General features: G+C 47.9%; 4 protein-coding genes across 4 annotated transcripts; 2 read left to right on the top strand and 2 right to left on the bottom strand.

Annotated features, from left to right (window-relative positions):
- Window positions 1-2,299: 2,299 nt before the first annotated feature.
- On the top strand, window positions 2,300-8,961 carry LOC120652652 (kinesin-like protein KIN-14F). The gene is made up of 19 exons (XM_039930529.1): window positions 2,300-2,420; window positions 2,547-2,713; window positions 2,812-2,958; window positions 3,104-3,346; window positions 3,443-3,514; window positions 3,646-3,714; window positions 3,841-3,936; window positions 4,056-4,166; window positions 4,247-4,328; window positions 4,427-4,522; window positions 4,645-4,818; window positions 4,891-4,997; window positions 5,113-5,291; window positions 5,389-5,550; window positions 5,641-5,894; window positions 5,991-6,154; window positions 6,241-6,429; window positions 6,616-7,112; window positions 8,555-8,961. Exons 1-19 carry the CDS (start codon window positions 2,300-2,302, stop codon window positions 8,688-8,690), a joined length of 3,066 nt encoding a protein of 1,021 aa, XP_039786463.1. The 3' UTR covers window positions 8,691-8,961.
- Window positions 8,962-12,100: 3,139 nt separating this feature from the next.
- On the top strand, window positions 12,101-15,730 carry LOC120652653 (probable protein phosphatase 2C 33). The gene is made up of 7 exons (XM_039930530.1): window positions 12,101-12,621; window positions 12,723-12,894; window positions 12,984-13,201; window positions 13,327-13,434; window positions 13,524-13,649; window positions 13,749-13,984; window positions 15,095-15,730. Exons 1-7 carry the CDS (start codon window positions 12,412-12,414, stop codon window positions 15,315-15,317), a joined length of 1,293 nt encoding a protein of 430 aa, XP_039786464.1. The 5' UTR covers window positions 12,101-12,411; the 3' UTR covers window positions 15,318-15,730.
- A 515-nt stretch (window positions 15,731-16,245) lies between these two features.
- LOC120652654 (calmodulin-binding protein 60 D-like) lies at window positions 16,246-19,491 on the bottom strand. The gene is made up of 7 exons (XM_039930531.1): window positions 19,079-19,491; window positions 18,889-18,967; window positions 18,741-18,793; window positions 17,785-18,272; window positions 17,518-17,678; window positions 17,211-17,408; window positions 16,246-17,116 (listed from the first exon to the last, which is right to left on the bottom strand). The coding sequence occupies exons 1-7, from the start codon at window positions 19,186-19,188 to the stop codon at window positions 16,652-16,654; spliced, it is 1,554 nt and encodes a 517-aa protein (XP_039786465.1). The 5' UTR covers window positions 19,189-19,491; the 3' UTR covers window positions 16,246-16,651.
- Window positions 19,492-21,429: 1,938 nt separating this feature from the next.
- LOC120652656 (putative zinc finger CCCH domain-containing protein 21) lies at window positions 21,430-25,564 on the bottom strand. Its single transcript, XM_039930534.1, has 5 exons — window positions 25,363-25,564; window positions 24,301-25,034; window positions 24,029-24,200; window positions 22,959-23,943; window positions 21,430-22,174 (listed from the first exon to the last, which is right to left on the bottom strand). The coding sequence occupies exons 4-5, from the start codon at window positions 23,913-23,915 to the stop codon at window positions 21,896-21,898; spliced, it is 1,236 nt and encodes a 411-aa protein (XP_039786468.1). The 5' UTR covers window positions 23,916-23,943; window positions 24,029-24,200; window positions 24,301-25,034; window positions 25,363-25,564; the 3' UTR covers window positions 21,430-21,895.
- Between the last annotated feature and the right edge of the window lie 1,089 nt (window positions 25,565-26,653).

Genomic DNA, 26,653 nt, shown 5'->3' on the forward strand with positions numbered 1-26,653 from the left:
CCAACTTTGCCTCTCTTTTTTCCTCGTGGCGGCAGCAGGCCACCCAAAGACGCGCTGGCCGGACCCCCCCCCCCCCCCCCCCCCCCCGGCGCGCGGTGGGCCAGCTCGCTTTCGTCACGCCGAAGAAGCTCACCGCCGCCGCCGATCGGCCGAGCCGAGCCGAGCCTGGTTGTGGCGGGCACCGGAGGCTCGGAGCCTCGGAGCACACGAGCCGCCGTTCAAACCTTCGGCGACCGTTATGGGAGGGGAGCAGAGCACGTGCGGGGCCGTAGACGTGGCACGGGAGGCGATCAAGAGTCGCGGTCGCAGCGGGGGATTTTTATCATTCGAATTTGAATTGAATTGATGCTCTTCAAAATATATTACTGGTATAGTACTGCCACCGTCCTGTATTATTGGATTACTGAACTTCTCCTCGATCATGTCATGTCAAAACTTAATCAGGTCACGTGGCGCGTGAAATTTAGCGGCACCCCACAGTACAGAATTCTAGGGTGTTTAAAATGCTTCCTGTTTTGTTAATCAAAGTCAAACAGATGCTTGTCATGCTCTTTTTTTTTGGAAGACCATGCTCGTATTGCCAAATTGGTTCTCTCTTGGTCTACCGCCTCCTAATATGGTGCTTGAGAGTCTGTTTGGCATAGCTTCGATTCCTAAATTATTGATATCCAAATCTCATAGAACTCCTTTGTCTCGAGATTTCTGATTTGGACAAAATATAGAGACCAATTGCATTTGTCTCAAGACTTCAAATCCAATGAAAAGCTGTGAACAAAGTCAAAAGTCATCCTGAGACGCTCGGTAACAAATCGCATGTACCGACAACACGCGTTGCTGCATTGGTCTCACAAGTCGCACCTTCCTTTTCATCCAAAAGAAGGGGTGCATGGTGACAAGACAGGGATGGGAGCTAAACGGGAAGAGAACATTTGGCAAAAGGACGCGTCGTGTGAGTGGGTAAGTAAATTGGTTTTTCTAACAAAACAAGATGGATTTGGCTGATACTTGATGTTTCTTTCATCGATTGATTGACCTAGCCACGTCGAATATGGCAACCAAGGAATATTGAAAATAATAGGCTTTTTAGTCGTTTGCCAGAGACGAGAATTTAAGCCCAAATTTACTATTACGTCCATTTTTTCACCACCAAGAGCTTCGGTCTCTTGTGGGCTTCTCCTCTGGGGATATAGAATGCTGGTTTGGATTTAAAAGGGCTGCTACAAACAGATAATTTCTACTGATTTTAGTTATAATGTATTTACAAAATGCAGATAATCGTTACATCTCAAAAGAATTCGAGTATCATATATCTAGTCTAAACATTCATAGAGAACATTTTATCCTATTTCACCGCTCTAGGGCATGTTTTGTACGTTTAGTCTGAAGAAAACAAAATACTCTGCAATATAATATATTTACTAATAGGGGCGAGTGTGTGTTGCAGATATCTGAGTTATACTGTATAATTAAAAAAACTCTAACCCTTGAAAAGCCTGATCATCACTTACATCTCCTAAGATATAAAGATTTGACTAAGTCAATGTACCATGTTAATGCGAGCAACTTGTTGATCAGCATCATCCTACCCCACCTCATCCGCCATAGCAGCAAGAATCTCCATTGATGCCTCAGCTTCCTTACCACACCTCCAACTTTTTTTTTCTCAAGGATAGATCACAGGGATAAAATGCCAAAATCTCGTGTACTTTCTAAAATGCCAAAAATCTCGTGCTCCTTAAAACAAACACAAAGAATACACGATGGATGAACTACAAGAAGTAACGGGCGTTATAGAATTAGAAAACAAATAAAACTAAACAATGTGGATGATGAGCCGGAAAAATCTACAAGGGCGATCATCAGCAGTCTTGGATACTGGTGTGATTAGCAGTAATTAACCAGCTCCAAAAAAAAAACTTGAGGTCGGAGCTCCGGAGTCATGATCACAGTGCGCTTTACTCAAACAAAAGAGCCGAGCGGTGAAAACAAAGAAAGGGGTGGAGAAGAAAGGGGGGCAATATTTCCACTTCACTAACCACAATTTTAAAACCCGAAACAGCCGAAAGAAAGGCAAGCGAGAGAGAGCGAGGCGGCCACAAAGCGCCCACCTCCGCTACCGCTCCATTATAACCACCCCCTTCCCACAAAACCACAACGCAGAGGCACCAGAACCCAGCAGCTCCCATTAATGGACTGCGCAACAGCTTAAACTCCGCCGCGCATTTCAAACGGAACCGGCCGGACGGAGCCGAGCCGCAGCAGCGCAGCGGGCACGCGCGCGCCTCCGGGGGTGGAGGGAATGGCGGAGGCGCCGGCGATCCTCTCGCTCTCCGCGGCCGCCGTGGTGGAGGACGTGCTGCGGCAGCACGGGTGCCGCCTCAGCGACCGCGACCTCGCGTCACGCAGGGCCGAGGAAGCCGGTGCGGTTCGCTCGCGCCCCCGTCTCGCTTGTGTTTGTTTCCGTTTTTCTCGCCCCTTTCGCGGGTTCGCTCGGGCGGGGGGTGTTGTTCTGAACTTCGTTTGCTTCGGTTAATTGGTGGGTGCAGCGGCGCGGCGGAACGAGGCGGCGGGGTGGCTGCGCCGCACGGTGGGGGCGGTCGCCGCGCGCGACCTGCCGGAGGAGCCGTCCGAGGAGGAGTTCCGCCTCGGCCTCCGCAACGGCCAGATCCTCTGCGGCGCGCTCAACCGGGTCCACCCGGGCGCCGTCCCGAAGGCAAGCGCTCCTTGTGTTCGTTAATTTGCCCCGTTCGTTCCCGCGGCCGCTGCCATCGTGTGTTGACGGTGCCCGTTGTGCCATGCGCGCGCCTGCAGGTGGTCGTGAACACGGCGGCGGACTCCGTGCTGCAGGCCGACGGCGCGGCGCTGTCGGCGTTCCAGTACTTCGAGAACGTGCGCAACTTCCTGGTGGCGGCGCAGGAGATCGGCCTGCCGTGCTTCGAGGCCTCCGATTTGGAGCAGGTCCGTTTCGGAGCAAGCGGTGGTGGGGCACCACCACCTGGCTTTGCTTGCAGCTGCAGCAACTTGTCACCACACCGTTGCTTTCTGCGCACACACTCTGGAGGAGGCTGTGACCTTGATGTGCCTTTTCCCTTTCTGGGCGCAGGGAGGGAAGAGCGCCAGGGTGGTGAACTGCGTGCTCGCACTCAAGTCGTACGGTGATTGGAAGCAATGCGGTGGCACCGGTCCGTGGAAGTATGGGGGGAATCTGAAGCCGACGGCCTCCGGCAAGTCCTTCGGGAGGAAGAACTCCGAGCCGTTCCGCAGGAGTCAGTCGATGAATGAAGGTGAAGTGCCCTATGAGGAGGCTGGATTCAATGCCGACGCTCATCTTGATTCCAGCGACATGGTTAGCCCCACGCTTTAACCTTGCACCTGCATTGGCTTCTCTATCTAGTTGCAATCTGGCTGAATCGTTGGTCACTCTGTATGTATTTCCAAGCAGTCGACATCGCGCCCGCTGAAAATGTTGGTTAGTGCAGTTTTGTCTGACAAGAGGCCGGATGAAGTTCCACAGGTATGCCAATTTGCTTCCCTATATTTTGTAAGCTACGTACCAGTTCAATGGAGATAGCTAATTTGGTTCAATATTTTTCTCTTATGAGATTGCCAGTTCCATGAAGTTCTTATGCTGTTGTTTGTATGCAGCTCTTGGAGTCCATGTTGAGTAAACTTGTGGAAGAATTCGAAAATCGTCTAAACAACCAAAATGAATTGGTATGCTTGGTACAATTTGCCCATTCATTATATGTTGTTTTTGAATTCCTTCTGCATACAACATATGACAATATGCTAGCAAGCAGTTGGTAATATAATAATTGAAGTTTCAATACACTGGGGCAGGTTAAAGCGGCTCTAAAAAATGGCACTGACAGCACAAAATCCTTTTCTAAATCAAAGGTTCTGGTTGAGACTACTCCAAATACTATTGGGAGAAAGGCAAGTTGTATATCACTCCTTTTTAATGTGCTTGAATTGCGTTTCTTGTTTTTCTCATCAAGTAACTCCTGCTATCTCAAATACTGTTAGGATAACTTCTAAAATTTTCTTTTGTATAGATGGATACAACAGATATATACTGTAACCATAAACAAACAAAAAAAGAAACATCAAGAGAAGTGGCACTGAAGCAACATTTAATTCTCCAACAACAGTCAAAGAATGTTGAGGTACCTTATCAGTTTTCATTGTCTTCCTTAACATCTTGATAATGGTTTACTTAAATATCGATGGTTCTTGTTGCCTCCAGGAACTCAAGGCTGATCTGATAACTACTAAGGCGGGTATGGAGTATATGCAAATGAAATACTCTGAGGACATCAATCTCCTTGGTAATATTAGTAAGCTGTCAAAGTTTTGGTGATTGTGATTCATTAGCTACTTTTACATAAAAATACTAACAAAAGTACACGTTTGCAATTTATTTCAGGAAGGCACCTGTTTAGCCTGGCTCATGCTGCTTCAGGTTATCACAAAGTTCTTGAAGAAAATCGAAAGCTCTACAACCAGGTGCAGGATCTTAAAGGTGCGCTTGTTACATTAAATTTTTATGCAAGGGTATTCTAACCTGAATAGGCAAAGGTTTGGTGCTTTGAAAGAAAAATAAAAATATGCAGTCCTAATTTTTTTTATGTTTCTTGTATACAGGAAATATCAGAGTATACTGTAGGGTACGGCCCTTTTTACCTGGACAAGGAAGTCCTTCCACTGTGGGTTCCATTGACGAGGGCAGCATAACCATTGTCACCCCTTCAAAGTCTGGAAAGGAAGGCCGGAAAACTTTTAGCTTCAATAAGGTTTTTGGCCCATCAGCAACACAAGGTATTCTACCTTGTCCCTATCTAGCTCTTCTCTATCTGAAATGGAAGATCCACATAATTGTTTGTTGTGCAGATGAGGTGTTCTTAGATACCCAACCCCTTATTCGTTCAGTTCTTGATGGATACAATGTTTGTATCTTCGCATATGGCCAAACTGGATCAGGGAAGACATACACAATGGTGAGTAATACACACCAATGTTTGCCAAGTAACAGTGAATGATAGCAATCAAGAAAGGTCCTAAACAATACTAGTTCTGTTTATCTTAATGTTTATTTCTAATGATTTTATGTAGAGTGGTCCCAAGAACATGACTGAGCAAACCCAAGGTGTCAACTATCGGGCACTAGGTGATCTATTTAAGCTTGCTGAACAAAGGAGAGGAGCCTTCATATATGACATTGCTGTGCAAATGATCGAAATTTACAACGAACAAGTCAGGGATCTCCTTGTCACTGATGGTCTGAACAAAAGATATCCTTGGTGCAATCATATTTCTGTCATATAGTTTCAGTTTCTTTATGTTATGTTGCGCTGCTGAAGGAAATTTATTTCCTTAACAAATATATACATTAGAGATTCGGAATAACTCTCAGAATGGGCTTAATGTGCCGGATGCAAGCCTTGTCCGCGTGGCGTCAACAATGGATGTCATGGAATTGATGAATGTTGGGCAGAAGAATCGTGCCGTCGGTGCCACTGCTCTAAATGACAGGAGTAGTCGTTCCCACAGGTAATTTTGCAACCTCTATGCGCAATGAAATCACATGAGTTATTTTAACATTAAAATGGAAAGTAACACAATATTCTTGTAATCCTGCAGTTGTTTAACTGTTCATGTTCAGGGAAGGGATCTTACATCAGGGACCATTCTTCGTGGTTGCATGCATTTAGTTGACCTTGCGGGCAGTGAACGGGTTGACAAGTCAGAGGTCACTGGAGAAAGGTTAAAAGAAGCGCAGCATATAAACAAATCATTATCGGCCTTAGGGGATGTAATTGCTTCGCTTGCCCAAAAGAATGCACATGTACCTTACAGGAACAGTAAATTAACGCAACTTCTTCAAGATTCACTTGGTAAGATAACTCCTGCAATTTCTTCATACACTGGTGCTGGCGGTGGAGTATACTGAACATTCTTTTTCAATCGAACTATATTGATTCTATCAACAGGAGGTCAGGCCAAAACCTTGATGTTTGTTCATATAAGCCCAGAGAGTGATGCTGTAGGAGAAACCATCAGCACCTTGAAGTTTGCCGAGCGTGTCTCAACTGTTGAGCTCGGTGCTGCTCGATTAAATAAAGAATCTGGAGAAGTTAGAGAGCTGAAAGAGCAGGTTTGTTTCTGTTGTTATGTTGCTCTACCATCTTTTATACCACCTTTGCTCTATTCAAGATATTTATGTTCACTCTACATGCTCAGATTGCTCGACTTAAATCAGCTTTAGCTGTGAAAGACTCAGGATCGGAGCAAGTAATGAATCGTGACTCTGAGGCATTTAACATGAAGATGCCTTCACCTGGTTTTTCAAATAAGCGACAGGGTGGTTGTGATTTACTGTCTAGCCAAACAAACTTCAGACAACCAATGGAGGATGTCGGAAACATAGAGGTAACAATGTTTTGAACTTCTCACTTATGTCTTCCACGTACTTTAGAACCCAAATTTTTAGGTGATTAAAGATAAGTGGCATATGGAGTTATGACCATACACTCTTGTTATTTTAGCTGTTGTATGATTCTTCAATATTTTTCGTATTATCATGAATCATGTGTCATTTATTTTCTTATGTTTCAGGTTAGAGCCAATCCTACATTGAGGCAAAAGAAACCAAGCTTTGACCTCCAGGATTTATTAACATCAAATGATTCTCCTTCATGGCCAGACAGCAATTTGAGGGTGAATTTTCAGATCGGAGATGAAAGGGAAGCAGTTAGTGGGGACTGGATAGATAAGGTTGTTGTGAACAACAATAACTCGATCGGTGATTGGGAGGGGGACAGTGCAGCTTTACCGGATTTCTTTTACCAGAGATATCATTCAGGTATGAGGGAGAAGCAGTACCAGAGAAATAACACAAGACAAAAGGAGGACCATGAGTATGAGCAGCAAAGGCCTCGATTTTACTCTACAAATACGGATGATTCTGATGACATTGACATGGCGACAAGTGATTCCTCAGAATCAGATGCGCTATGGCAGCTCAATGTCCAAAGCATGAGTACCTCAATTAGTGAGAGCGGATCGAAGGTTAAGAAACCACAAGCAAAGCTAAGAGATGGCTCAGATTCCAGGTAACTATCTTTGACAAATAAAACATCTATATTGGGGCAAATAAAATTGTGTATTACCTTGTTTGTCACCACGGGAAATAAAAACACAATTTATTAAACAAAGAAACTAATACTCTACAAATTAAATTACCATTGAGCTATTTCTTGAAACTCTGTAGTTCATTGTTAGTTATGACTTCAATCTTTTGCTACATTAGCACATTATCCTAAGTTCAGATATTGGAACATATAGTTAGGCTGTTGCTCAATTTGAATTGAAAGCAGTGAAACATTCCATTCATACATGCGGACCACAGTAATTTCAACTTTCAAGAGTGTTGTTTGCTAAGGTTAATTAATCACAGGGGTAGTGGACGTCTGAAATTTTATTAGTGTGAAAACATTTATTGGCGCGTATGTTCTACTCGTCGTAAAAGTCTATTGGTGAGATCCCTTGGTGTATGCTCTTTGCTGATGATGTGATGCTAGTTGACGAGAGTAGGGCAGGGGTTAATAGGAAGTTAGAGCTGTGGAGACGCACGTTAGAGTCGAAAGGGTTCAGACTTAGTAGGACCAAGACCGAGTACATGATGTGCGATTTCAGCGCGACTAGGCATGAGGGGGGAGACGTTAGTCTAGATGGACAAGTGGTGGTTCAGAAGGATACTTTTCGGTATTTAGGATTGATGCTACAAAAGGATGACGACATTGATGAAGATGTTAGGCATAGAATTTCAGCTGGCTGGTTGAAATGGCGGCAAGCTTCTGGCATCCTTTGTGACAAGAGGGTGCCACAAAAGCTAAAAGGCAAATTCTATAGGACAACAATTCGTCCGGCGATGCTATACGGTGCTGAATGTTGGCCTACAAAAAGGCGACATGTCCAGCAACTGAGTGTAGCAGAGATGCGGATGTTGCGGTGGTTTTGCGGGCACACAAGGAGGGATAGAGTCCGGAACGAAGTTATTCGGGATAGGGTCGGAGTAGCACCAATTGAGGAGAAACTTACCCAGCATCGGCTGAGATAGTTTGGACATGTCCAACGAAGGCCTCCTGAAGCGCCGGTGCGTAATGGGGTTCTTGAGCGGGTCGATAATGTAAAGAGGGGTAGAGGTAGACCTAAACTGACGTGGGATGAGTCGGTTAAGAGAGACCTTAAGGACTGGAATATCTCTAAAGAGATAGCTTTGGATAGGAGCGCTTGGAGACTAGCTATCAATGTGCCTGAACCTTGAACTTATTTCTTTCGGGTTTCATCTCTAGCCTACCCCAACTTGCTTGGGAAAAAAGGCTATGTTGATGTTGATGTTGATGTTGAAAAGTCTATACAACCCCTTAATTTTGTGATGTTCCAGAAAAGAGAAAAATCAAGGAACAGACTAAGCTAGACCATTTCAAATAATTAACTGTTTATTTGGCTTGAAGACTAATTCTTCTGTTCCATGGATTTCCATGTACATCAGGACTCCAGTTCATTCCCAAATACCATCAGCGTCGAGAAAAGCCACAAATGGTTCAAACAGATTTGTTAGGCAACCTTTAAGCAGAAGCGACAGCAGAAGGCTTTCATCAAATGGAAGACAAGCTGGTACAAAGTAGGGACTCTTACCATGATCGTGTGCAGTTTTTGCCTTTTTTTTCTCAGTGTTTGTCATGAGAGATTGCGAGGTTGTTCTCGAGTACAGCAATGAGTGACAATAAACCCAATTGATTGTGTCAGTGTGGTGAGTTGTGATCTCAACAACTGGTGTGTGAGGCCATTAACCTTTTTTTTTTCTTATTGGCCTATCAGGCTATGTTGAGTTCTTGCTAATTCTTTGTATGTTGTTCATAATATAATATATAATGAAAAGAAAGGAAATTGATTGATCAAAAGCTGGTGCCTAATTTCTATACTCGAATGCTTTTATCTTTTGATAAAGGCTCTTTGCAATGTGCCTCAATTCTTGCTATTGAGCATCCTAAGGAGTGGCTTTTGCTTTTGTTGTGATTCTTTGCAATCAACATATGATTTCCATGGGCCCACCCTACCCTACCATGAATGAACAAATGAAGTTTACAACAGCAATGTTTGGTGGCATAGGTTTGTTTTCGGTTAATATGACACACAGGCACACAGCCAACAACCTTACTTGCAATCAAATTTTGCGTTGCAATGCAGGCGACCTGAAATATGGCGTTGCTGCACAGTTGTGCACTTGTGCTGCCTGCTAAAAGATGCAATGAACCTTATCATGCAAATTTCTGTTCATCTGCTGGAGCCTGGATGGATGCTCTACACCTCTGGACTCTGGTTATTTTGAGCATCTGATGGGAACAGGGGTCCCGATCTTCTGTCAGGTGGGGATAACTATCGATTTGGCGGAGATGTCACACAAACGATCCGGCTTCTAATCAACACGATTCAAAACCCCCAATCGCAGCACTACTTCTCCTCTGATTATCAACCATGCGCTGCACGATTAAACACTCGAGTTGGGGTCTCACAAACCGACACGGCGGCGAAACTGTTCTTGACAGAATAATCTAAGCAAAACCCCAAACCCTAACAAGGATATGGCGGCTGCTAATAAAGTCTCTAGGGTCGAGCAAGACCCCCTGGACGCGCCCCTAATGAGCTCCAACACGATACAAGGCCCAAAGACCGAAAGACGGCGTCGCAGCGTCGGGATAGATTCTGGACGTCAACTTGTTCGGACGATTCCTGATGACTCCGGATGAATTTGGGTCTGAAACCGGTACCATTGGAAGCTTCTTGAAATTATCTTTCCAACCATATAAAGAACGTCCAAATCTGACTCCGTATGCAACCTGGGTGTCCGTTTTAGTGCGGGCTATTCCTGGAGTCCGAAACTGAAGCGAAATCGAATCGATTTGGGCCTCCATCTTGTTCCAGACATCCTCGCTGGACCTTCACGCATCCAAGGCCTTCCCCGCGCCCTTGCTGGTCCTCTCCTTTGTTCCTAAGTACAATTAAATCATTAGGTAGCAAACTATTTTCAAAGTCACAAGAATAATTATTTAGGAACGAGCTCACCTATAAATTCAATAGTCGAGCGCGTGCGCGAGTAATTGGACCTTGTACATCAACTTGAGGAGTGTTGTTTGTATCCATGAGAGTGATGTCCTCATCATTAGCATCACTGTAAACTTGGTTGTCGTCTCACCCATTTCTGAGTGAAAGTGGTCAGAAATTCATGTAGTGATGGACTTGCATATAATGCGCAGTCATGAATTTGTAACTTGGTAACTGCAACTTCGTTCTCGTTTTCCATTTGGTTTGGTTGTAGGCTTGTAGCTGAGCGAATTGGTAAAGATAGAACAAACATGTTTATAGTACTGGAAAGAAGAACACGCATGGTATGATATGCATAAGATGAAAACACCTCAAATTGGTGATGGACTGATGGTCTACTTGAAGAACAGAAGGCAAAACATTTGTGACGGAGAGATTCACTCTGAAATCCTACTGAGGAAACACTAAAAGGATTTGCGAGTTGCGACTAAACAATGCCGTTCTTACAGATGGGCCAAGCCACTATGAACTTTGGCCCATTGAAAATGGCAGAACTATCACTTGGGCCGGTTAAGCTCACTGAAGCGCTCACTGGACGAGCCACCCATGAAGGATCTTGCCAGCGATTCTTCTCTTGTTTAGCTTAGCCAACTAATCATTGCGACAGACAGTGGCGGAATCAGGATTGAGTCGAACTCCGGGCCGAGTTTTAAGTATAGACGTCCACAAACTCACAGTTCAAAAGATACATGAAAATATAAACGGAAAGATAGATAACATACAAAAAGCGTCATCGCGAAGTAATATATTTATTCTTCTTCAGCAATTGATCTAAGTCCTTCTTCAGTAATTAATCCAAATTTAGAGGTAGAAGCTACTGCAAAATAAAAAAAATTTGGGCCGAACCCGGGCCATGTGGTGGCCCGGGGTGTGCATCCGCCCCTGGCGACAGACATCCTACGTGTAGTATTGTTGACAAATGCTTTGGGCAAATTATGGATGCATGTGCGCCCTAGAATCAGGAGAGACTGAGAAAGTTAGGGCAGCTCGTGTCCTTTGACCCCGGGCTCTAAAATCCGAACAGGCAGCACCTATTTTTAGACGCCTATTTTTAGACGCGAACTTGTCTTACATATACTTTTTTTTTACATGATGGATTATAATATCAAAATCTCAATATAAGCCACGGAATACATATAGCTGTTTCTTTTATCTATATTATTCAAAATTTATCCGCTGCCTAGAATTCATCCCTTTCCGAAAAAAGGTTCATTTCCAAGTGTTGTGGCTAACGATGAATACCTTTTCAATATTTCGATTGGAGTTTTCGCTATGTTATAGCTCTCTCTCTCTCTCTCTCTCTCTCTCTCTCTCTCTCATGGAAAGCTATATCTGTCTCTAACAACACTTTTTTATTTGCTAAGTTTTCACTAGTAATTTATGATCAGTTTAATGTGCAAAACGACACTCTTTTTAATTGCTGGAGGGACTAATTCGTACTCCTGTGTTGTTCTAAGACAGATGTTTCAGTTGATTGAGTCAAAAAAAATTTGTTGATTTACATGCATAGGCTTAAAGCTTAAGTACATTTTGTAATTTCCAAATAGATCCTTTGATATTGTTAATGTTACGTGGACATATTTTTCTCGTTATTTTTTTCCCCGAGTCTGTGGATGGCATGTGGACATGCTGACTCACGGGACGGCCACATGGGTCCGTAGCCACCTGACACCACGACATGTACTTATGGTCCAAGTTACTCCGTATCCATTTTAGCTGGCAGTTTGGTGTTCAAAGTATAGATACTACTGATGACACGATGACCACGAGACGACAGCAACAAAATCCAGTGTCGACACGGTTTTCTTAATTCCAAAGCTGTAAACCACCATTGACCACCACCTATATCCAGCACGGTTGCACACGCAGCCCACGCCTGCTGGGGCTGACCAGTGACCACATCGGCCGGGAGGTTTCACACGAAACCCCCTGGTTTACACAAAAATCACAACACCGTCGTCCTCGTTCTCACTCGTCGGCAGATTAAAATCCCCGTCCCATTTTCCAGTCCCTTCCTTCCCTGTTCACTCCCCTCGCCAAATTCCCCCAAATCCCAGCTCGTCGCCGACGGCATTGCGTCGCCACTGCCTCCGAACCCGAGGGCGCGTCGCGTGATCCCGGATCCACCTCGTCGTCTTCACCCGCCGTCGCCTCCGACTCGACATTTTCCGCGCAAGGCATGGTGCCCTTCCGGCGGTTTGTTGGGAGGGTGCTGCTTCTGTAGGACCGCGGCGAGTGGCTTCTATGGCGGGCGCCGCCACAGAGGGGAAGCTTTCCCCGGCGCTGCCCCTGGCCACGCTGATCGGCCGCGAGCTCCGCGGCGACGGCTCCGAGCGCCCGATTGTGCGGTACGGTCACTCTGGCTTCGCCAAGCGCGGCGAGGACTACTTCCTCGTCAACCCCGACTGCCTCCGCGTCCCCGGCGACCCTTCCTCCGCTTTCTCCGTCTTCGCTGTACGGCCCGCTCTCCCCTTCGCTGTCATCCTTTTCGCTCTCGTTTGCGTTCGGTGATGTGATTGCCTGTTTTTTTGGTTCCTTGGATCTACGGTTCGCAGGTATTCGACGGCCACAATGGCGTGTCGGCGGCGGTGTTCAGCAAGGAGAAGTTGCTGGAGCACGTGATGAGCGCCGTGCCGCAGGGCATCAGCCGCGAGGACTGGCTACAGGCGCTGCCGCGTGCGCTCGTCGCAGGATTCGTCAAGACAGACATTGACTTCCAGCGCAAGGGTGGGATGACACTAAGTGATCCTTGCAATGTCATTGGGAGTCTGGGCAAACCTCGTTTGAAATATGCTTAACTTCGGGAATTGGTGCAGGGGAGACGTCAGGGACAACGGCGACCCTGGTTGTGGTTGATGGGTTCACGGTCACCGTGGCTTCAGTGGGAGATTCCAGATGCATTCTGGATACACAGGGCGGCGAGGTCTCGTTGCTGACTGTGGATCACCGGCTAGAGGAGAATGCAGAGGAGAGGGAGCGGATCACAGCAAGTGGAGGGGAGGTCAGCCGGCTTAATCTCTGTGGTGGACAAGAGGTAATGGTCACTGGTCATCACTGATTGCGATGAAGAAGAATTCTAGGATGCAGCATTGCATCTGCATGCTTTGGAATCACTTCTGAATGTGGATTTTGTTATTAATCATTGTTCTCTTTATTCAGGTTGGTCCTCTCCGATGCTGGCCTGGTGGGTTGTGCCTTTCAAGATCAATTGGGGATACTGATGTCGGCGAGTTCATCGTGCCGATTCCACATGTCAAGCAAGTGAAGGTGAAACCATCACCTTGGATCAAACGGATGGAATTTAACTCTTCCTAACATGTGTTTGTTAACGGGTGGTTTACTTTCGGTAATTGTAGCTCCCAAATACTGGTGGAAGACTAATAATTGCTTCAGATGGAATATGGGACGCTCTGTCCTCAGAGACTGCTGCACAGGCATGTCGGGGATTGCCTGCAGAACTGGCTGCAAAGCTTGTTGTTAAGGTGAGTATGCCTGTGGCTGGGCTATTGCATCTCCTGTACTTTCTATGCTATGCTTAAATTGTCTCATTCATCTAATTAGTATCCATCTTGCTTGTTCAGCAAGCTCTGAAGACTAGCGGGTTGAAAGATGACACCACATGTGTTGTTGTTGACATCATCCCATCTGATCATTGTTCAACACCACCAGCATTGTCGCCAAAGAGAAATCAGAACAAGTTGAAGTCTCTTATTTTTGGTAGGAGGTCCCATAGTTCTGTCGGAAAGCTCAGCAAATCTGCTTCACTGGGCTCTGTGGAAGAAATATTTGAGGAGGGATCTGCAATGTTGGAAGAAAGGCATGTTCTTGTTTTCTCTTGCAGTTCATGTGTTTCTACACCCTTTTTTGCATTTCTATGCACATTCTTGGTCATACAACCTTTTAGCGTATGTGAATTCTCTGTTGTGGTTGGTTCGTTCCCGATACTCTGCTTGCTGAATGTCTCTTGTTAAGTAGAGTAAGAGAAACAGTACAGAAATGCTTGACAAATTCTGTTGCATGTTTTGGTGCCTCTTGTTGTTATGGAAATAAAAAAAATCATTGGCGGAGGCTGGTTTGCATCAGGATTTAAGAGTCTGTGTAGCAGAAACTAGAAACCCAGTGTCCATTCTCTCCTGGTTAGGTATGTTTTGGATGTTCCAATAGTTCTCATGCCCCTGGAATTCCATAGTATGTTCTCTCACTGTAACTCTATTCTTTCATGATGTCATTGTTCACTCTATATGTGACTCTATAAGAATCAAAGTTTTGAACATTTTTTGGTGATATGTTGCATGTGCATCACTTGAATATGTAGCTTTCTTGTTGAGGATTAAAAATGTAGACCTAAGAGAGAAGATTTAGGCAATATTCTGCCAACAGATTTCTGGCCACTTCCTGGATGTGGTTCAGTGGTTGCCGAGGATTTTACAATAGAAGTATATTTGGATGAACCATGTATGCCATTTTTCTTCTTACAGTTCCAGAACTTCTGCAATATAAAAAGAATATTGGTTTTGCTAGGCTACATTTATCTTCTTATAATGTGTAATCTCAGATAGTTGGTTATATGCCACAAGAGTCCCTTTTGTTTAACCTCACTAGAATCCTTGAGTGCATGTTGTCAACTTGTCATTTCTACAAAATTTGTTGGCTTATCTTATCAGTAGAAGGTTGAAGTTACCAAGAGCAGTTAGTGCTAGTTGGAAGAATTTTTTAACTACAAGGTGCATTTCGTTTAGGCGAATAAACTAATATATATGCCGATCACATGGCTGTTTTATGATTAACTTTGCCTGTTTGGCTGTTTTTTGATCTATCGCCTATTGATGTTTGTTTTGAAGAGGAAGGACAGCCTGGTGTTACTTCTCTGTCTGCCCATTTGAGCCTGTTCAGCTGTGTGCTAACTTGTAATATATACCTTTTGCAGGTTGGGTAGAAATTTCCCGTCAAAAGCAAATCTGCCCCCATTTCGCTGTGCTGTCTGCCAAGTGGACCAAGAGCCATTTGAAGGTTTAATGATGGACAATGTAGGTGGCTGCTGCTCAGCCCCATCAACACCATGGGGTGGTCCTTATCTCTGTTCAGACTGTAGGAAAAAGAAGGATGCAATGGAAGGTAAAAGATCGAGCCGCTCGACAACGTGCAGGTGAAAGTACTGATAGGAAATCACTGGTGCTGTCTATGCCAACTAGTCTTCGGTTTCGGTTTTCTACTCCTTGTAAAATGAGAAGAATAAACTGTTTGTTGTTTGATCCAAGTATTGTTTGGTGAAACTAACTGCAGTCCAGCCTCAACTGAACAAATTGGGGGTAGTAACAAGCCTGGTTTCTATCAACAGTGCAGATGACATTTCCGTTTGCTCTGAGAAGATAGCTGACAAATTTGAAGCCTTTAGTATTGAACCTTAGCATGTAAAGAGAAATGAGTAGAATAACAATGATTTTCATAACAATTGCACGGCTCCTTGTTGCTGATTTGGAATGCAATGCATTTTGTATGGAGCTGGTCGCTCAAATGTTTTATCCTATCTCAATGAATCTAGGACAGTATTTGGTGTGTGGCTGATGTGGATTTGATTGTATTTGTCTTCAGATTTCTGTTTGCGATCCTCTATTCCTCTGCGAGTATGTTGCTGCTAGTTGAGTACATGCCAGGAAGAAAGAACTTGTTCCATGAAGTTGCTTGCCATGAATGCTCATAAGCTGGCCTCTTTTGCTTGCCATGAATGCTCATAAGCTCCTCGTTCCATGAAGTGTGCAACTGTCCTTTCGCTAACGGTCGTACAACTGACAGTAGTCTGAGGACGAGAGACGTACAGCATGTCCGCGTAGTGCTGCAAGGTTGGAAACTCATCATTCGTGCCAGCTACCTTGCCCTGAACTGAAATGCTGAATTTATTTGCGTGGTGTTGATGCCATGGCCAGGACCCATGTCCATGCTACGGCATATACGATCTACCCCCAAAGTCAGCCATTCATCTCACTGTAGTTTACGACACAGTGTTTTTTCTTTTAAAAAAAAGGAAAACAGAGCACCTTTTTTTTTATGCTTTTGCGCACATGGGGAGAGGAACTCTGGTGAACAGTCAAAACACCCCAGACCCACTGCTTTAATTTTTTTCCCCCTCACGACTCATGTTACATCCCAAAATGACAAAAGATGGAAAAAGATCACATCTGATCCTACCAATTGCACTACTAGTTATTTTATCTCCTCTGCATGCAGCAGCTATGCCTTTCTCCCAGGCGTCCTCAGGCCAACAGCAACACCGGCCGGTCAACGTCAGCAGACGGTTACACGAACGGACCCGACCCCGACCCGTGCCCTGCCGGGTGCCGGCTGCCGCGGCAGCAGGGCCGGCGCCATCCGGTCCTTCTCCTTCCGCGTGGCGCCATCCTCCACTACACCGCACGGAAGACGGCGCGGCGGTGCCCAGGTAGGCCTATGCCCCAGCGAAAACAAACGCGCGCGCGTCGTCGTGCCCTCACAACCTGGCGCCGGTGCTGGAGAGCAGCAGCCCGCATGGCTGCGACCCGCTGAACTGCACGTCGAACGGGTCCCGCGCGTCGAACCCGCCCGCCCCCACCCCGAACGACGGGAACGCCCACGGCTCGCCGCCGAGCTGGTGGTGCGCCGCGCCGGCCGACTGCAGCACGTCCTCCAGGGCCTCGCTCTGCTGCTGGAGGACAAGCGGGTTCGGCAGCAGGCCGCCGCCGCCGCCGTGCGGGCTCGGCGCGCCGCCAGGGAGGTGGACGCCCTGCGGGAGGCCGCCGAGCACCGGCGCGCTCGCCGAGCCCGCGGCGGCCACCGGCACGGGCACGGGCCCCGGCGCGGCCCGCACCTCGCCCGGTGCCGGCTGCTCCGCGGCGGCGCCCTGCGCCTGCACCTTGAACTCGGTGATGCGGTCCGGGAACTTGTAAGCGTCCTGCTGCAGCTTCACCACCAGCGCCTGCAGGGGGGAAAAGGGTGTTCGGTCAGGTGCCATCCGTGACATGATCGTCGTGTTCCAGCATGTCTTGCGTTCAGCCGCTGCTGCTGCGTACCTTCTGTGTCGGAGTGAGGGAGGTCAAGGTGAAGCAGTTGGTGCCGACGATGACGCCGACGACTTCGTAGACGCAGTTGAAGAGGAGGACGATGCCGTGCCCGCTGCAGTAGGAGTAGAGCTTGTCGTCCAGCACGCACTCCCGGGCGTGCTCCACCGTCGACTCCCACATCTTGTTCGACATTCCGCTGCCGAGCAACTGAGAACAGAAACACACGGTACAGGGTGAGAACTGAAGAAGACAACGTTGGGTAAATCAGAATTAGCTCTACTGTACCAGTACGTGATTGAATGGGCAAGTTCCTTACACTGCGCAGTCCGTACTGATCCATCACCAGGTTCCTAAGGAAGTCCTGAACGGTGTGGATTCCGAAGTCGGCAAGCTTCTTGTGGAAAACGCCGTCTTTGCCGATCTTCTCCAGGCGCCATACGTCGTCGGCTAATGCAGGAGGATGGTGCTTCTTGTACACTGAAATATCAGGATCATCGATGAATGTCTAGTTCTAAACTACAACGACGAAATGTTTCACGAACAAAAACTTGTGCCAAGTCATGAGCGTACACCACCAACTTACCTTCTCCACGGTGATCCTTGACGAGGAAGGGATTGCTGACAGCTTCCTGCACCCGTTCTTCGATGGAACTGGCCCGGGACATCCTCGCGCCAAGCCTGAACTTCCGGCTCCTTATCCAGCTCGAGTTATCCGTGAAGGATATGTCGCGGATGGAGGCGACGCCCTTCTCGAGCACGATGATCACCTCGCCGGACAGGAGCGGCCTCTTGCCTTCCCTCTCGAACACCACGCTCTCGCTGAACTCCTTCTCGGTGTGCTCCAGCCGCTCGTCGGCGTTGAAGTCGCCGTCGAGGACGAGGAGCTCGACCTTCATCGAGGACAAGGGGCCGGAGGTGACCGTCTGGTTGGTGGCGGCGTCGGTCAGGACGATCCGGAGCGGCTGCTTGCTCTCCGCCTCCACTCTGTTGCCCGTGAAAAGGGTCTGCGGCAGATTTCCCTGGAACTGCAGCTTGTACCGTTTGCTGCTTGTTTTTAGTTGCAGTGGGAGCCTGAAGAATGCAGAACAGAAGTTCAGTCATGGCATATACCAACTGAAAACGAAAAGAGGTGTATTGGCAGTTGGGGGTAAAGTAGATTTGACAGGGAAAGTAAAAGCAGTTAAAGCCTAACACTGCACTGACAGTATAATTTCTGAAACAGCCGAAAGCAATTGTTCAGAGGAATCCTAACAGCATCATGAGTAGGAGTAGCAAATTAGAGCAGGATGTCCCCTCAACAAATATTTGAAGTGCACAAAATTCAAACGCACGGGTTGAAATTAGACAGACTTATACTGCTCCAGCCATTGTCAGTAGTTCATCATGTTTGTAGCACGTCAATATCAAGCACGCAAGCCTTTCATAACTCCGAGAAACTAGCTTCTACTAGCATAGTGTGTACTACTCCAAAAGAACTAGGCAGTCTGAGCTTATAAATACTAGTGCAGCAGTTCAGTAATCAGGTGTCTAGATGCTAACCTCTGTGCGGAATCGATGTGTCGGATAAGGACATTATGCACCTCCTCCTGAACCTGATCGATTTCAGAATGCAAATGACCATCAAAATTCTCTCAGACGTGCAACGAAGTGCAATGGCCTTCGAATGGCTGCGAGAAGTAGTGCTTACGACTCTGCGCAGGAAGGGCTCCAGCTTGGGCAGATGCCTCTGCATGTACTGCGCGCCAATGGCCTCCTGCATCGAGCTGCTGCAAATGGGACAGAGGCGAAAACACAAAAGCGTCAGAGCCCAAGAACTCGAGCACCTCTCCGCGCGGCCGGGCCACGCGCCATTGCAGCAGCACACGGATAGAACTCACTTGAGGAACGTCCGGCGGCGCTTGGCGTCGGGGCAGCCGGCGGCGAGCTGCTCCTCCTCGTCGCCGTCCACCACCTCCTCCTCCACGTCCAGCGCCCTCTTCAGGTCCATGGCGGACGCTCCGGGCACGTGCGGAAGCCAACGACACCCTCCTCGAGCGGTCGGTGTCGCCTGGCAGGCTCACTCGGATTCACCTGGGGCTCGGGGCTGGGGCGGCCTGCGCCGTTCGCTTAAACCCCCTGGCAGTGACCGCGGCGGCTATAAATAGCCCGGGGGCGCAGGAAAGCAGAGGAAGCAGCGTGGAAGCTTCTTCCACGGGTGTGGGGGTCGGTCTCGTCACGGACACGCTCCCGGCCGGGCAAAAGAGACCGTAAAGCGCCGCCACCCGCTCGCCGCACCGGGATGACAGAATCCCTAGAAATGCCAAGATTCGGAGGGGATGGATGGCTTTCGGCTTTTCCGTCCCCCTCCTCGGCTCCTCCTCTCTTTCAGTGCCGACGTACGCCTGCAGAAAGGGCGCCGGATTTTGTCAGGCCGGAAAGCGGCAAAGCCGGGGGCCGGGCGGGCGGAGCTACCACCGGCTATGCATGGCCGGCCGTGCGGGGGGAGGCGATCGGGGATGGGGATGGAATGGGCAGCGGCGGGGCGCGCATCGGGAGGCGGGCCGCCGGGCCGGGCGGGTGTGTGTGTGTGCGTGGCTAGATTTGGAGAAGCTTCCGGGAAGGAAGCAGAGTTGGAGCGGCGGTTCGTGGCCAACGGCCGGGCTGGGCCGCGGATGCCCTTGCCGGGTAGGCTTTTGGGGGGCTCAAAGATGGGTACAAAGGAGAGCTTTCCGCCCGCGGGAGGCGCTCGGAGCCGGGGAAGAAAGGGGGCGCGCGCAAAGCGGCGCGGAACAAAGCGAGGAAGGGATTCTCCTCCTCTCGCTCTTTCTCCCCCCCATTGCAATGCGTCGAGTTCATGATGAGTTTGTGCGCCTCTGGATCGTGGAGAGGCGGAGGTGAAATAATGATAGTGCTTTTCCATTTCCTTTTCCGTCTTTCCCCGATCGAATAATTCGGCTGTGGATGAGCTGCCCAGCGCCCATGCACGCACGTCAACCAATGTCCGTCCAGCCGTTCATCATGCAAGGGGAAAGGGTGCTGAGTTCTCGAAATGATCGGACCATTTCTCCTGATCTTAGAAAATCAGGTTGGGAGTAGTACTGAACTTAGAAAATCGAACCTATTCCCTTGACCTGCGGAGATGCAGACAAGCCTGCAAATACGACAGGTGAGTAGAGAACTGGATTTCCAATTGCCCCCTAATTCCCGAAAAGGAATCCTAGAAAGCGGCAGATCAGGGCATCTGCACGGCCGCAGCCACTCTAGTCCTTCCCTCGAGGATGAGCAGCAGATGGCGTTAGCAGTAGCAGAGGCGCTGCTGCTTCCCTGCCCTGCTCTCTGGTGGCTCAGCTCCACCATCGCCTTTGCCTGGGCCTAGAAAGCGGGCATGCTCGCTCACGACACCATGCGTCCATGCCCGTCGGGGCCCTGCCCGGCCGGGCTTTTGCCGCCTGGGCACTGTGCAGGCTGCGCTATCTTCAAATCCGCCCTCGGAAAGCTGGGAGCGGAGCGGCACACCACGCCCCGTCCATGTGAGCAGAAAGGGGCCTTCTTTAGCACACGATGCTGATGCTCAGCGCTCGCTTTGGGCGTGTGCGTGCGCGCTGTCCTTTGTCCCTAGCTCTCTAGGTCGCGCATGGTATCCGAGGCGGCGGCGCTTTGGCTCGCGTCGGCTAGGGCTGACGAGAACGGGACGCAGGCGGGGCGCACGAGGTGACCTGCGGCCTTGGAGTTGGAGGTGGTTCTTTTTGGGGCATCTGGGATGTGAGAGTTAATAATTTCCCAGTTTTTGTTCGATTTTTATTTCAACGGAATTGTGTTTATCGGCAGCCACAATGGTTCACTACATTGAATTCCCCGCGCCCCAAAAAAGTGAAAAATGAATTGTTCATGACTGCTTGAAACGCAGTATCTCCCTACTCCCTTTAGGGTCAAAGCTCCTCTCCGCATTTCACTTCTTTTGAAACGAAATCTGCATGGCGCGCCAGTCCTATGGCGCACATGTAACAGAGAACTAGAAAGGTCATGAGGGGACTCCCAATGGGCGGTGGATGGTACACAGTTTTCTCGAAAACACTGCTTGTGCTAGGCAATTCGAGTTCACGGAAAGGAAGGCTGCCATCAGACTGGGGGGGTCACGCTGCCAGATGCAGATTCATTCAGTAGGAAACACACACGGGAGGAGCAGAAGCATCCGGCACGGCATCTCGTATTCCCCTTCACATCAGGAAATGCTACAGAACAAATATCAACAGGAAAAATCCCAAAAAAATAGTATTCAGGTTTACAAGATGCAATGTCCCCGTCCAATAACAATATACAAATATTTTTCAAAAAAATAACTACATACAAAGCCTTACAATGGGCTATTCCATGACACAACGCGTGCCACTTCTTTTGTCAGCGATCACACGACCGACATACACGGCCAATTTGGCCCATCTTCTTTTGTCGGCGAATCTCTGCCCATTTGGCCCATCAACTCTAACTCATCACTGGCCCAACACTTGGCAATTTTTACAATATTATTGAGCTAACAACAAAATGCTTGCAGCATGATGCAATTTTATTTAAGCTATAACTGATCTAGTATGAATGTCAGGCGAAGCAGCTCCGGAACTTGATCATAACAACAAAATGCTTGCAGTATGAATGACAGGATAGAAGAGGCATTGCGCTTACGCGGCAGCAGCAGGTGGCGGACGGTCGCCGGCGGCCTAGCAGGACTCGGCAATGGACGGCAGGGAGTGGCGGAAGTGGCAGCGGTGGCCGTAGGGGCAGCCGGAGGCGGCGGCGAACAACTGGCACGCGAGGGTCTTGTAGCGGGGGTGGCGGATCACGGGGCGCAGCTCCTCCATGCCGTGCGCGAACCTGCACCGCCCGTCGTAGGGGCACGCGCCGCGCTCCCACTTGTTGCACAGCTCCGTCTTCAGGGCGCCCTGTCCGTAAGCCTCCAGCTCCACCTCCCCGTCATCCTTCTCCTTGCCACCTGTGTCCTGCGATCGTCATTCCCAGTAACGAGGTCCGTCAAACACAGAATCCGTGTAAAAAATATTGAGTTCAGAATTGGTTTGCCGAATTAAGCCGAATCAACGCCCTATCAGCTAACAGAGACTGCTAATCAGTTTGTAACCATCAAACGTAGAATCCGTGAAAACAAATGTTGAGTTCAGAATGAATTGGTTTGCTAAATTAAGCCAAATCAACGCCCTATCAGCTATAACAGAGACTGCTAATCAGTTTGCAACCAAAAGTTATGAAATGACGAATTAAGGCCATTTTAACTGAACCTGCTATTTCAGCTTTTTAGGGATAAATTCTGCTTAGTCAGATTGACCAAAACCAAGCAAACCATAACATTCAGCTGCAGCATAGGCAGATGCAAAACATGAGTAAAAAACTCGAGGTGCAATTCCAACTTGTTGAATTCAGCAATGCCTGCCCTGTGTAACCACGAGCTGCGTGCTTTCGAATTTTCAGTACACTATTCTGAATTAAATCTATTCAACATATCGTGATCAATTATGCAGTTGTAAATGCCAGATGATGCCAACAAAGAATTACTAGAGCTCGTGTGATTTTGGAAGCTTAGTGTTGAGTCCCCCCCCCCCCCCCCCCATTTAATTGCAGCATAGTAAGACAGACTGCTTCCCGATTATTACCAAATTTCAGGAGCCAGTGATTTGTTATGGGCAAATTCTAGCGAGTGGAACATTGAACAGGCAAGGTTTTAGGCGATGTGAAATTGCGGCTATCGAATAGTGAGATTTGGGGTCTCACCTCCTTCGCCGGGGACGCGCGAACACGGAGGCGCTGTGGTTGGATCTCGCGCAGTGGCTGCTTCGGCGAGATGAAGCTCTTCGAGCGTATGGAGATGCTCTTCGGGGCGCATCCGGATGCTGCTTCAGCCTGCACGGGCTTCAGCGGCGGTGTCAGAGGCACCGCGGACGCCTGATTGCTCTGCTCGGCGACCACGTGCTCCTCGAGGAGGAGGGAGAGGTGCAGGTTCTCGGCGCCGAGGCGGATGCGCTCGCGGCGGAGGTCGGCGAGCTCGGCCGTGGCGTTGCGCAGGCGGAGGAAGCAGTTGTTGTAGCGCTCGGTGATCGCCCGCAGGAGCCTCTCCGCCTTCTGCACCTCGCTGTCCAGCTCCTTCGAGACCCTGAGCGAAGAGCTGTTTCCGCCACCGCGACTGTCGGAGACGCACGATGAGGGCGAGTTGAGAAGCGTCTCCAGCGGCGGCGCGTGCTTCGGCGTGCTGAACACGGACCCGGAGCCGTTGCCGCCGCCGCGGCTGTCGGAGAAGCACGATGAGGGAGAGTTGAACAGCATCCCCAGTGGCGACGCCTGCTTCGGCGTGCTGATCCCGGACCCGGAGCCGTTGCCGCCACCACGGCTGTCGGAGACGCACGATGAGGGCGAGTTGAACAGCCTCTCCAGCGGCGATCCCCATGTCGGCGAGTTGAACCCGAAGCCGTTGTCACCGACAGGGCTGTCATCGGAGACGCCCGATGAGGGGGTGTTGAACAGATTCAACAGTGGCGATCCCCATGTCGGCGAGCTGAAGCCCGAGACCCCGTCCTCGCAGGCGCGGCCCTCGGAAACGCGCGATGATGGCGACTCGAGCAGCGTCCCCAGCGGAGAGGACCATGTCGGCGATCCGAAGCCGCGACCATCGCCGCGCTCGGAGGAGACACGCGACGGCCTCGCGGGCGAGAGGAACCCAAGCTCCCCCTCCATCGCCTCCACTCGAGCTCGAGCGCCCAAGCTGCGAAGGAAGAGCAGCAGAGTTATGAGGCTAGGGTTCGAATCGTGAGGAAGACGATGAGGCTTGAGGAGGTCGCGGTGGTAACCTTGGTGTCGCCGTTTGGTTGGGACTTGGGAAGTTGGAGGGAAGAGAGGGTAGTTGGCGTTTGACTGGCCCCGGCTTATATAGAGACCGCTGCCCTCCCAAAACCGAGGGCAGAATCGACCTTTTTTTCTTCTTCTTCTCCCTGTTACAGATACAACGGGCCTCTGGTGAACCTGCAAGACAACAGTTTGTTCTTACTCGTAAATAACTGAAACTTCATTTCTTCTAAAGAAAAAGCATCGAGACAACTATAGGTTGAATCTCAGATTTTACCTGTATGACCATAAGATTAACTTATGGTTGAATATGTACAAAACAGGCGTGATGTCCGAAAAATGCATTCGTAGAATGACACAACGCAGTGAGCTCAACAAGGGTATAATAGACTCTTCCCTTTAATGCTGTAAGAACTGTATCTCAGAAATAGTGGAAGTCTGAAAACGCAGTAGGCCAGCACACTTTACACCCCGCAGAAGCCTTCAAGACTCGAGCATTACATTTCTCCGTGATTGGGCAAGGAGCAGGCCACAAAAGTAATTTTGCAATCAAGTAAATGTATGTCGAATTAATTAATATTCAGTAATGTATACAAGCCTACAAAGGCAGAGTATCAGTAATACTGATCACTGTACCACTGATATGAATCAGTGAGAATCAGGCTGGCTTTATTCTGTTGTTAGAAGGTGCATCAATGAAATCAGAGTTGGGATCTCAAAATAACAACTCTGCTAATAATACAACAATTGAACAATCTAGAGCTTTGAGGCGGTCTTCCCTTCCCTGCAAGGCCGATGGCAGTTATTTTTCAGGACGTGTGGCCGGAAGATCTGATGCTCGGAAAGACTTCTCCAGCAGCTGAGGAACAGTTAGTTTCAGCTCAAAAGTCAACTTCTGAAGCACATAACAAAGGGTTGTCACATCCTGCATGGCACGGTGCGCGCTCCCCGTGAGGGGAATCTTGTAGCGTTCTCTCAGCTTCTCCAATGACACAGAGCTGAGTTTTGACCCTGCAAACCAAATATGAAAGAGAGATTTAACATTTAGTCACTTGCTCTATGGTAATATAATATGTTTCTTGTTCCTGCAATAAACACAACAGGATCCAGAGATAAAAGTTCAAATACTTTCTTACACATGATCGGATGCATCTTACTGAATCACACTAGCACTTAGATCACAAAACTATAATAGTACAAACAGAAGCAGCTAGAATAGCAAAACTAGATTTAGCTTGCTAGTTACATTTGCTGTATCTCATTAATTTATACTAAAAAAGAAAGCTCTTTGGAACAGTGTGTCTACGAAGAAAATGGTAAACTTGAAAAGAGAGCATACCCTCAGAATCAACCAATTGTCTTGCAATAGGAAGAGTATCAACAAAAAGCCAGTCACCAGGCATCTCTACCTTACACCGTCGGAACTCAAAGATGAGAAACGGTACATCAAAGGAGCGCCCATTATGAGCAATCCACAGAACTGGTTTACCATCCATTTGACGACTCCAAACATATTGTAGCAGAATGGGGATAAGCTCTCCAAATCTGCATAGTCATACATGAGACATCCATGATTATTAAAAAAAAAATCAAGGAGTGCATAAAAAATAATAAGGGTCATCATATTTTTCAAATATTATAGATAATAAATTAAGTTTAAGCATAAAAGAAAATTGCCTCTAGGAAGTAAAACATGGGAGATTGATCCCAGAATATGGTTTTTTCTTCAAATTACTGCATTTTCAGAACATCATGTAGCAGCCTTATTTCCTCATCTCATGGTTATCAACACGTGTACCAAAAGTAAACATAAGGCACAGGGAACCATATTCAAAAATATCACAATAAAGTAATCACATTTGAAGATGTATGCATGCAAAGAAAAATATAAACAAAGGATGCATGCAAAGAATAACATAAACAAAGGATACAGGGGGTAGAGAAAGCAGTCTCAATTTCAGTCCTAATTTAGTGCCCAAGCCCAACAGTGGACTTCAGAACACACTTTACTGCTAGTGAAGTAAGAATGATACCTAGCATATCTGGCATAACAAAGCATGAAAATACCTTGGAACATCAGGCTTGCTGAGCATGCTGTTGCTAATACCATGAATATATGTATTTTTCACATCTTTCTCGGGATTTATGAGTGTCTGGAAAGTGCTATTCTTCCCCCCCATAAGATCACGAACAGCGAACTCAATAATTCTGTCTTCACGACGTGAGAAGCCAGTAGTTTCAATATCAAAAACAAGGATAGTTGCAGGCCATTCGGTCTTGACTCTAGAAAACTTTTCCTCAACATTGTAGGTATGTAGCGATTTAAGCTGCTCAAGCTCTGACTGCCTGAACACTTCAATCGATGATTCAACTGATTCACCATGCAAATGACGGCTATTGCTAAATGACTGCTTACTCCCTTTTCTTGTGCTTCTTGCTAGTACTGTTGTACTAAGAGGTCTACTTTGATGTCTTCTGATAGAGAATAAAGTTTCATATATAGATCTGCTATGGTATTTAAGTAATTTGATACCGCAAGTGCTTCTTATGGAGTTCTTTAGTAGATGGAAGTTCCCACAGCAAATAGAAGACAAGGACATTGCAGGAATGGAATGGATGGGGGCATCAAA

The sequence above is a fragment of the Panicum virgatum genome, chromosome 9K (assembly GCF_016808335.1).
Source record: "Panicum virgatum strain AP13 chromosome 9K, P.virgatum_v5, whole genome shotgun sequence".
In the NCBI taxonomy this organism is placed as follows: domain Eukaryota; kingdom Viridiplantae; phylum Streptophyta; class Magnoliopsida; order Poales; family Poaceae; genus Panicum; species Panicum virgatum.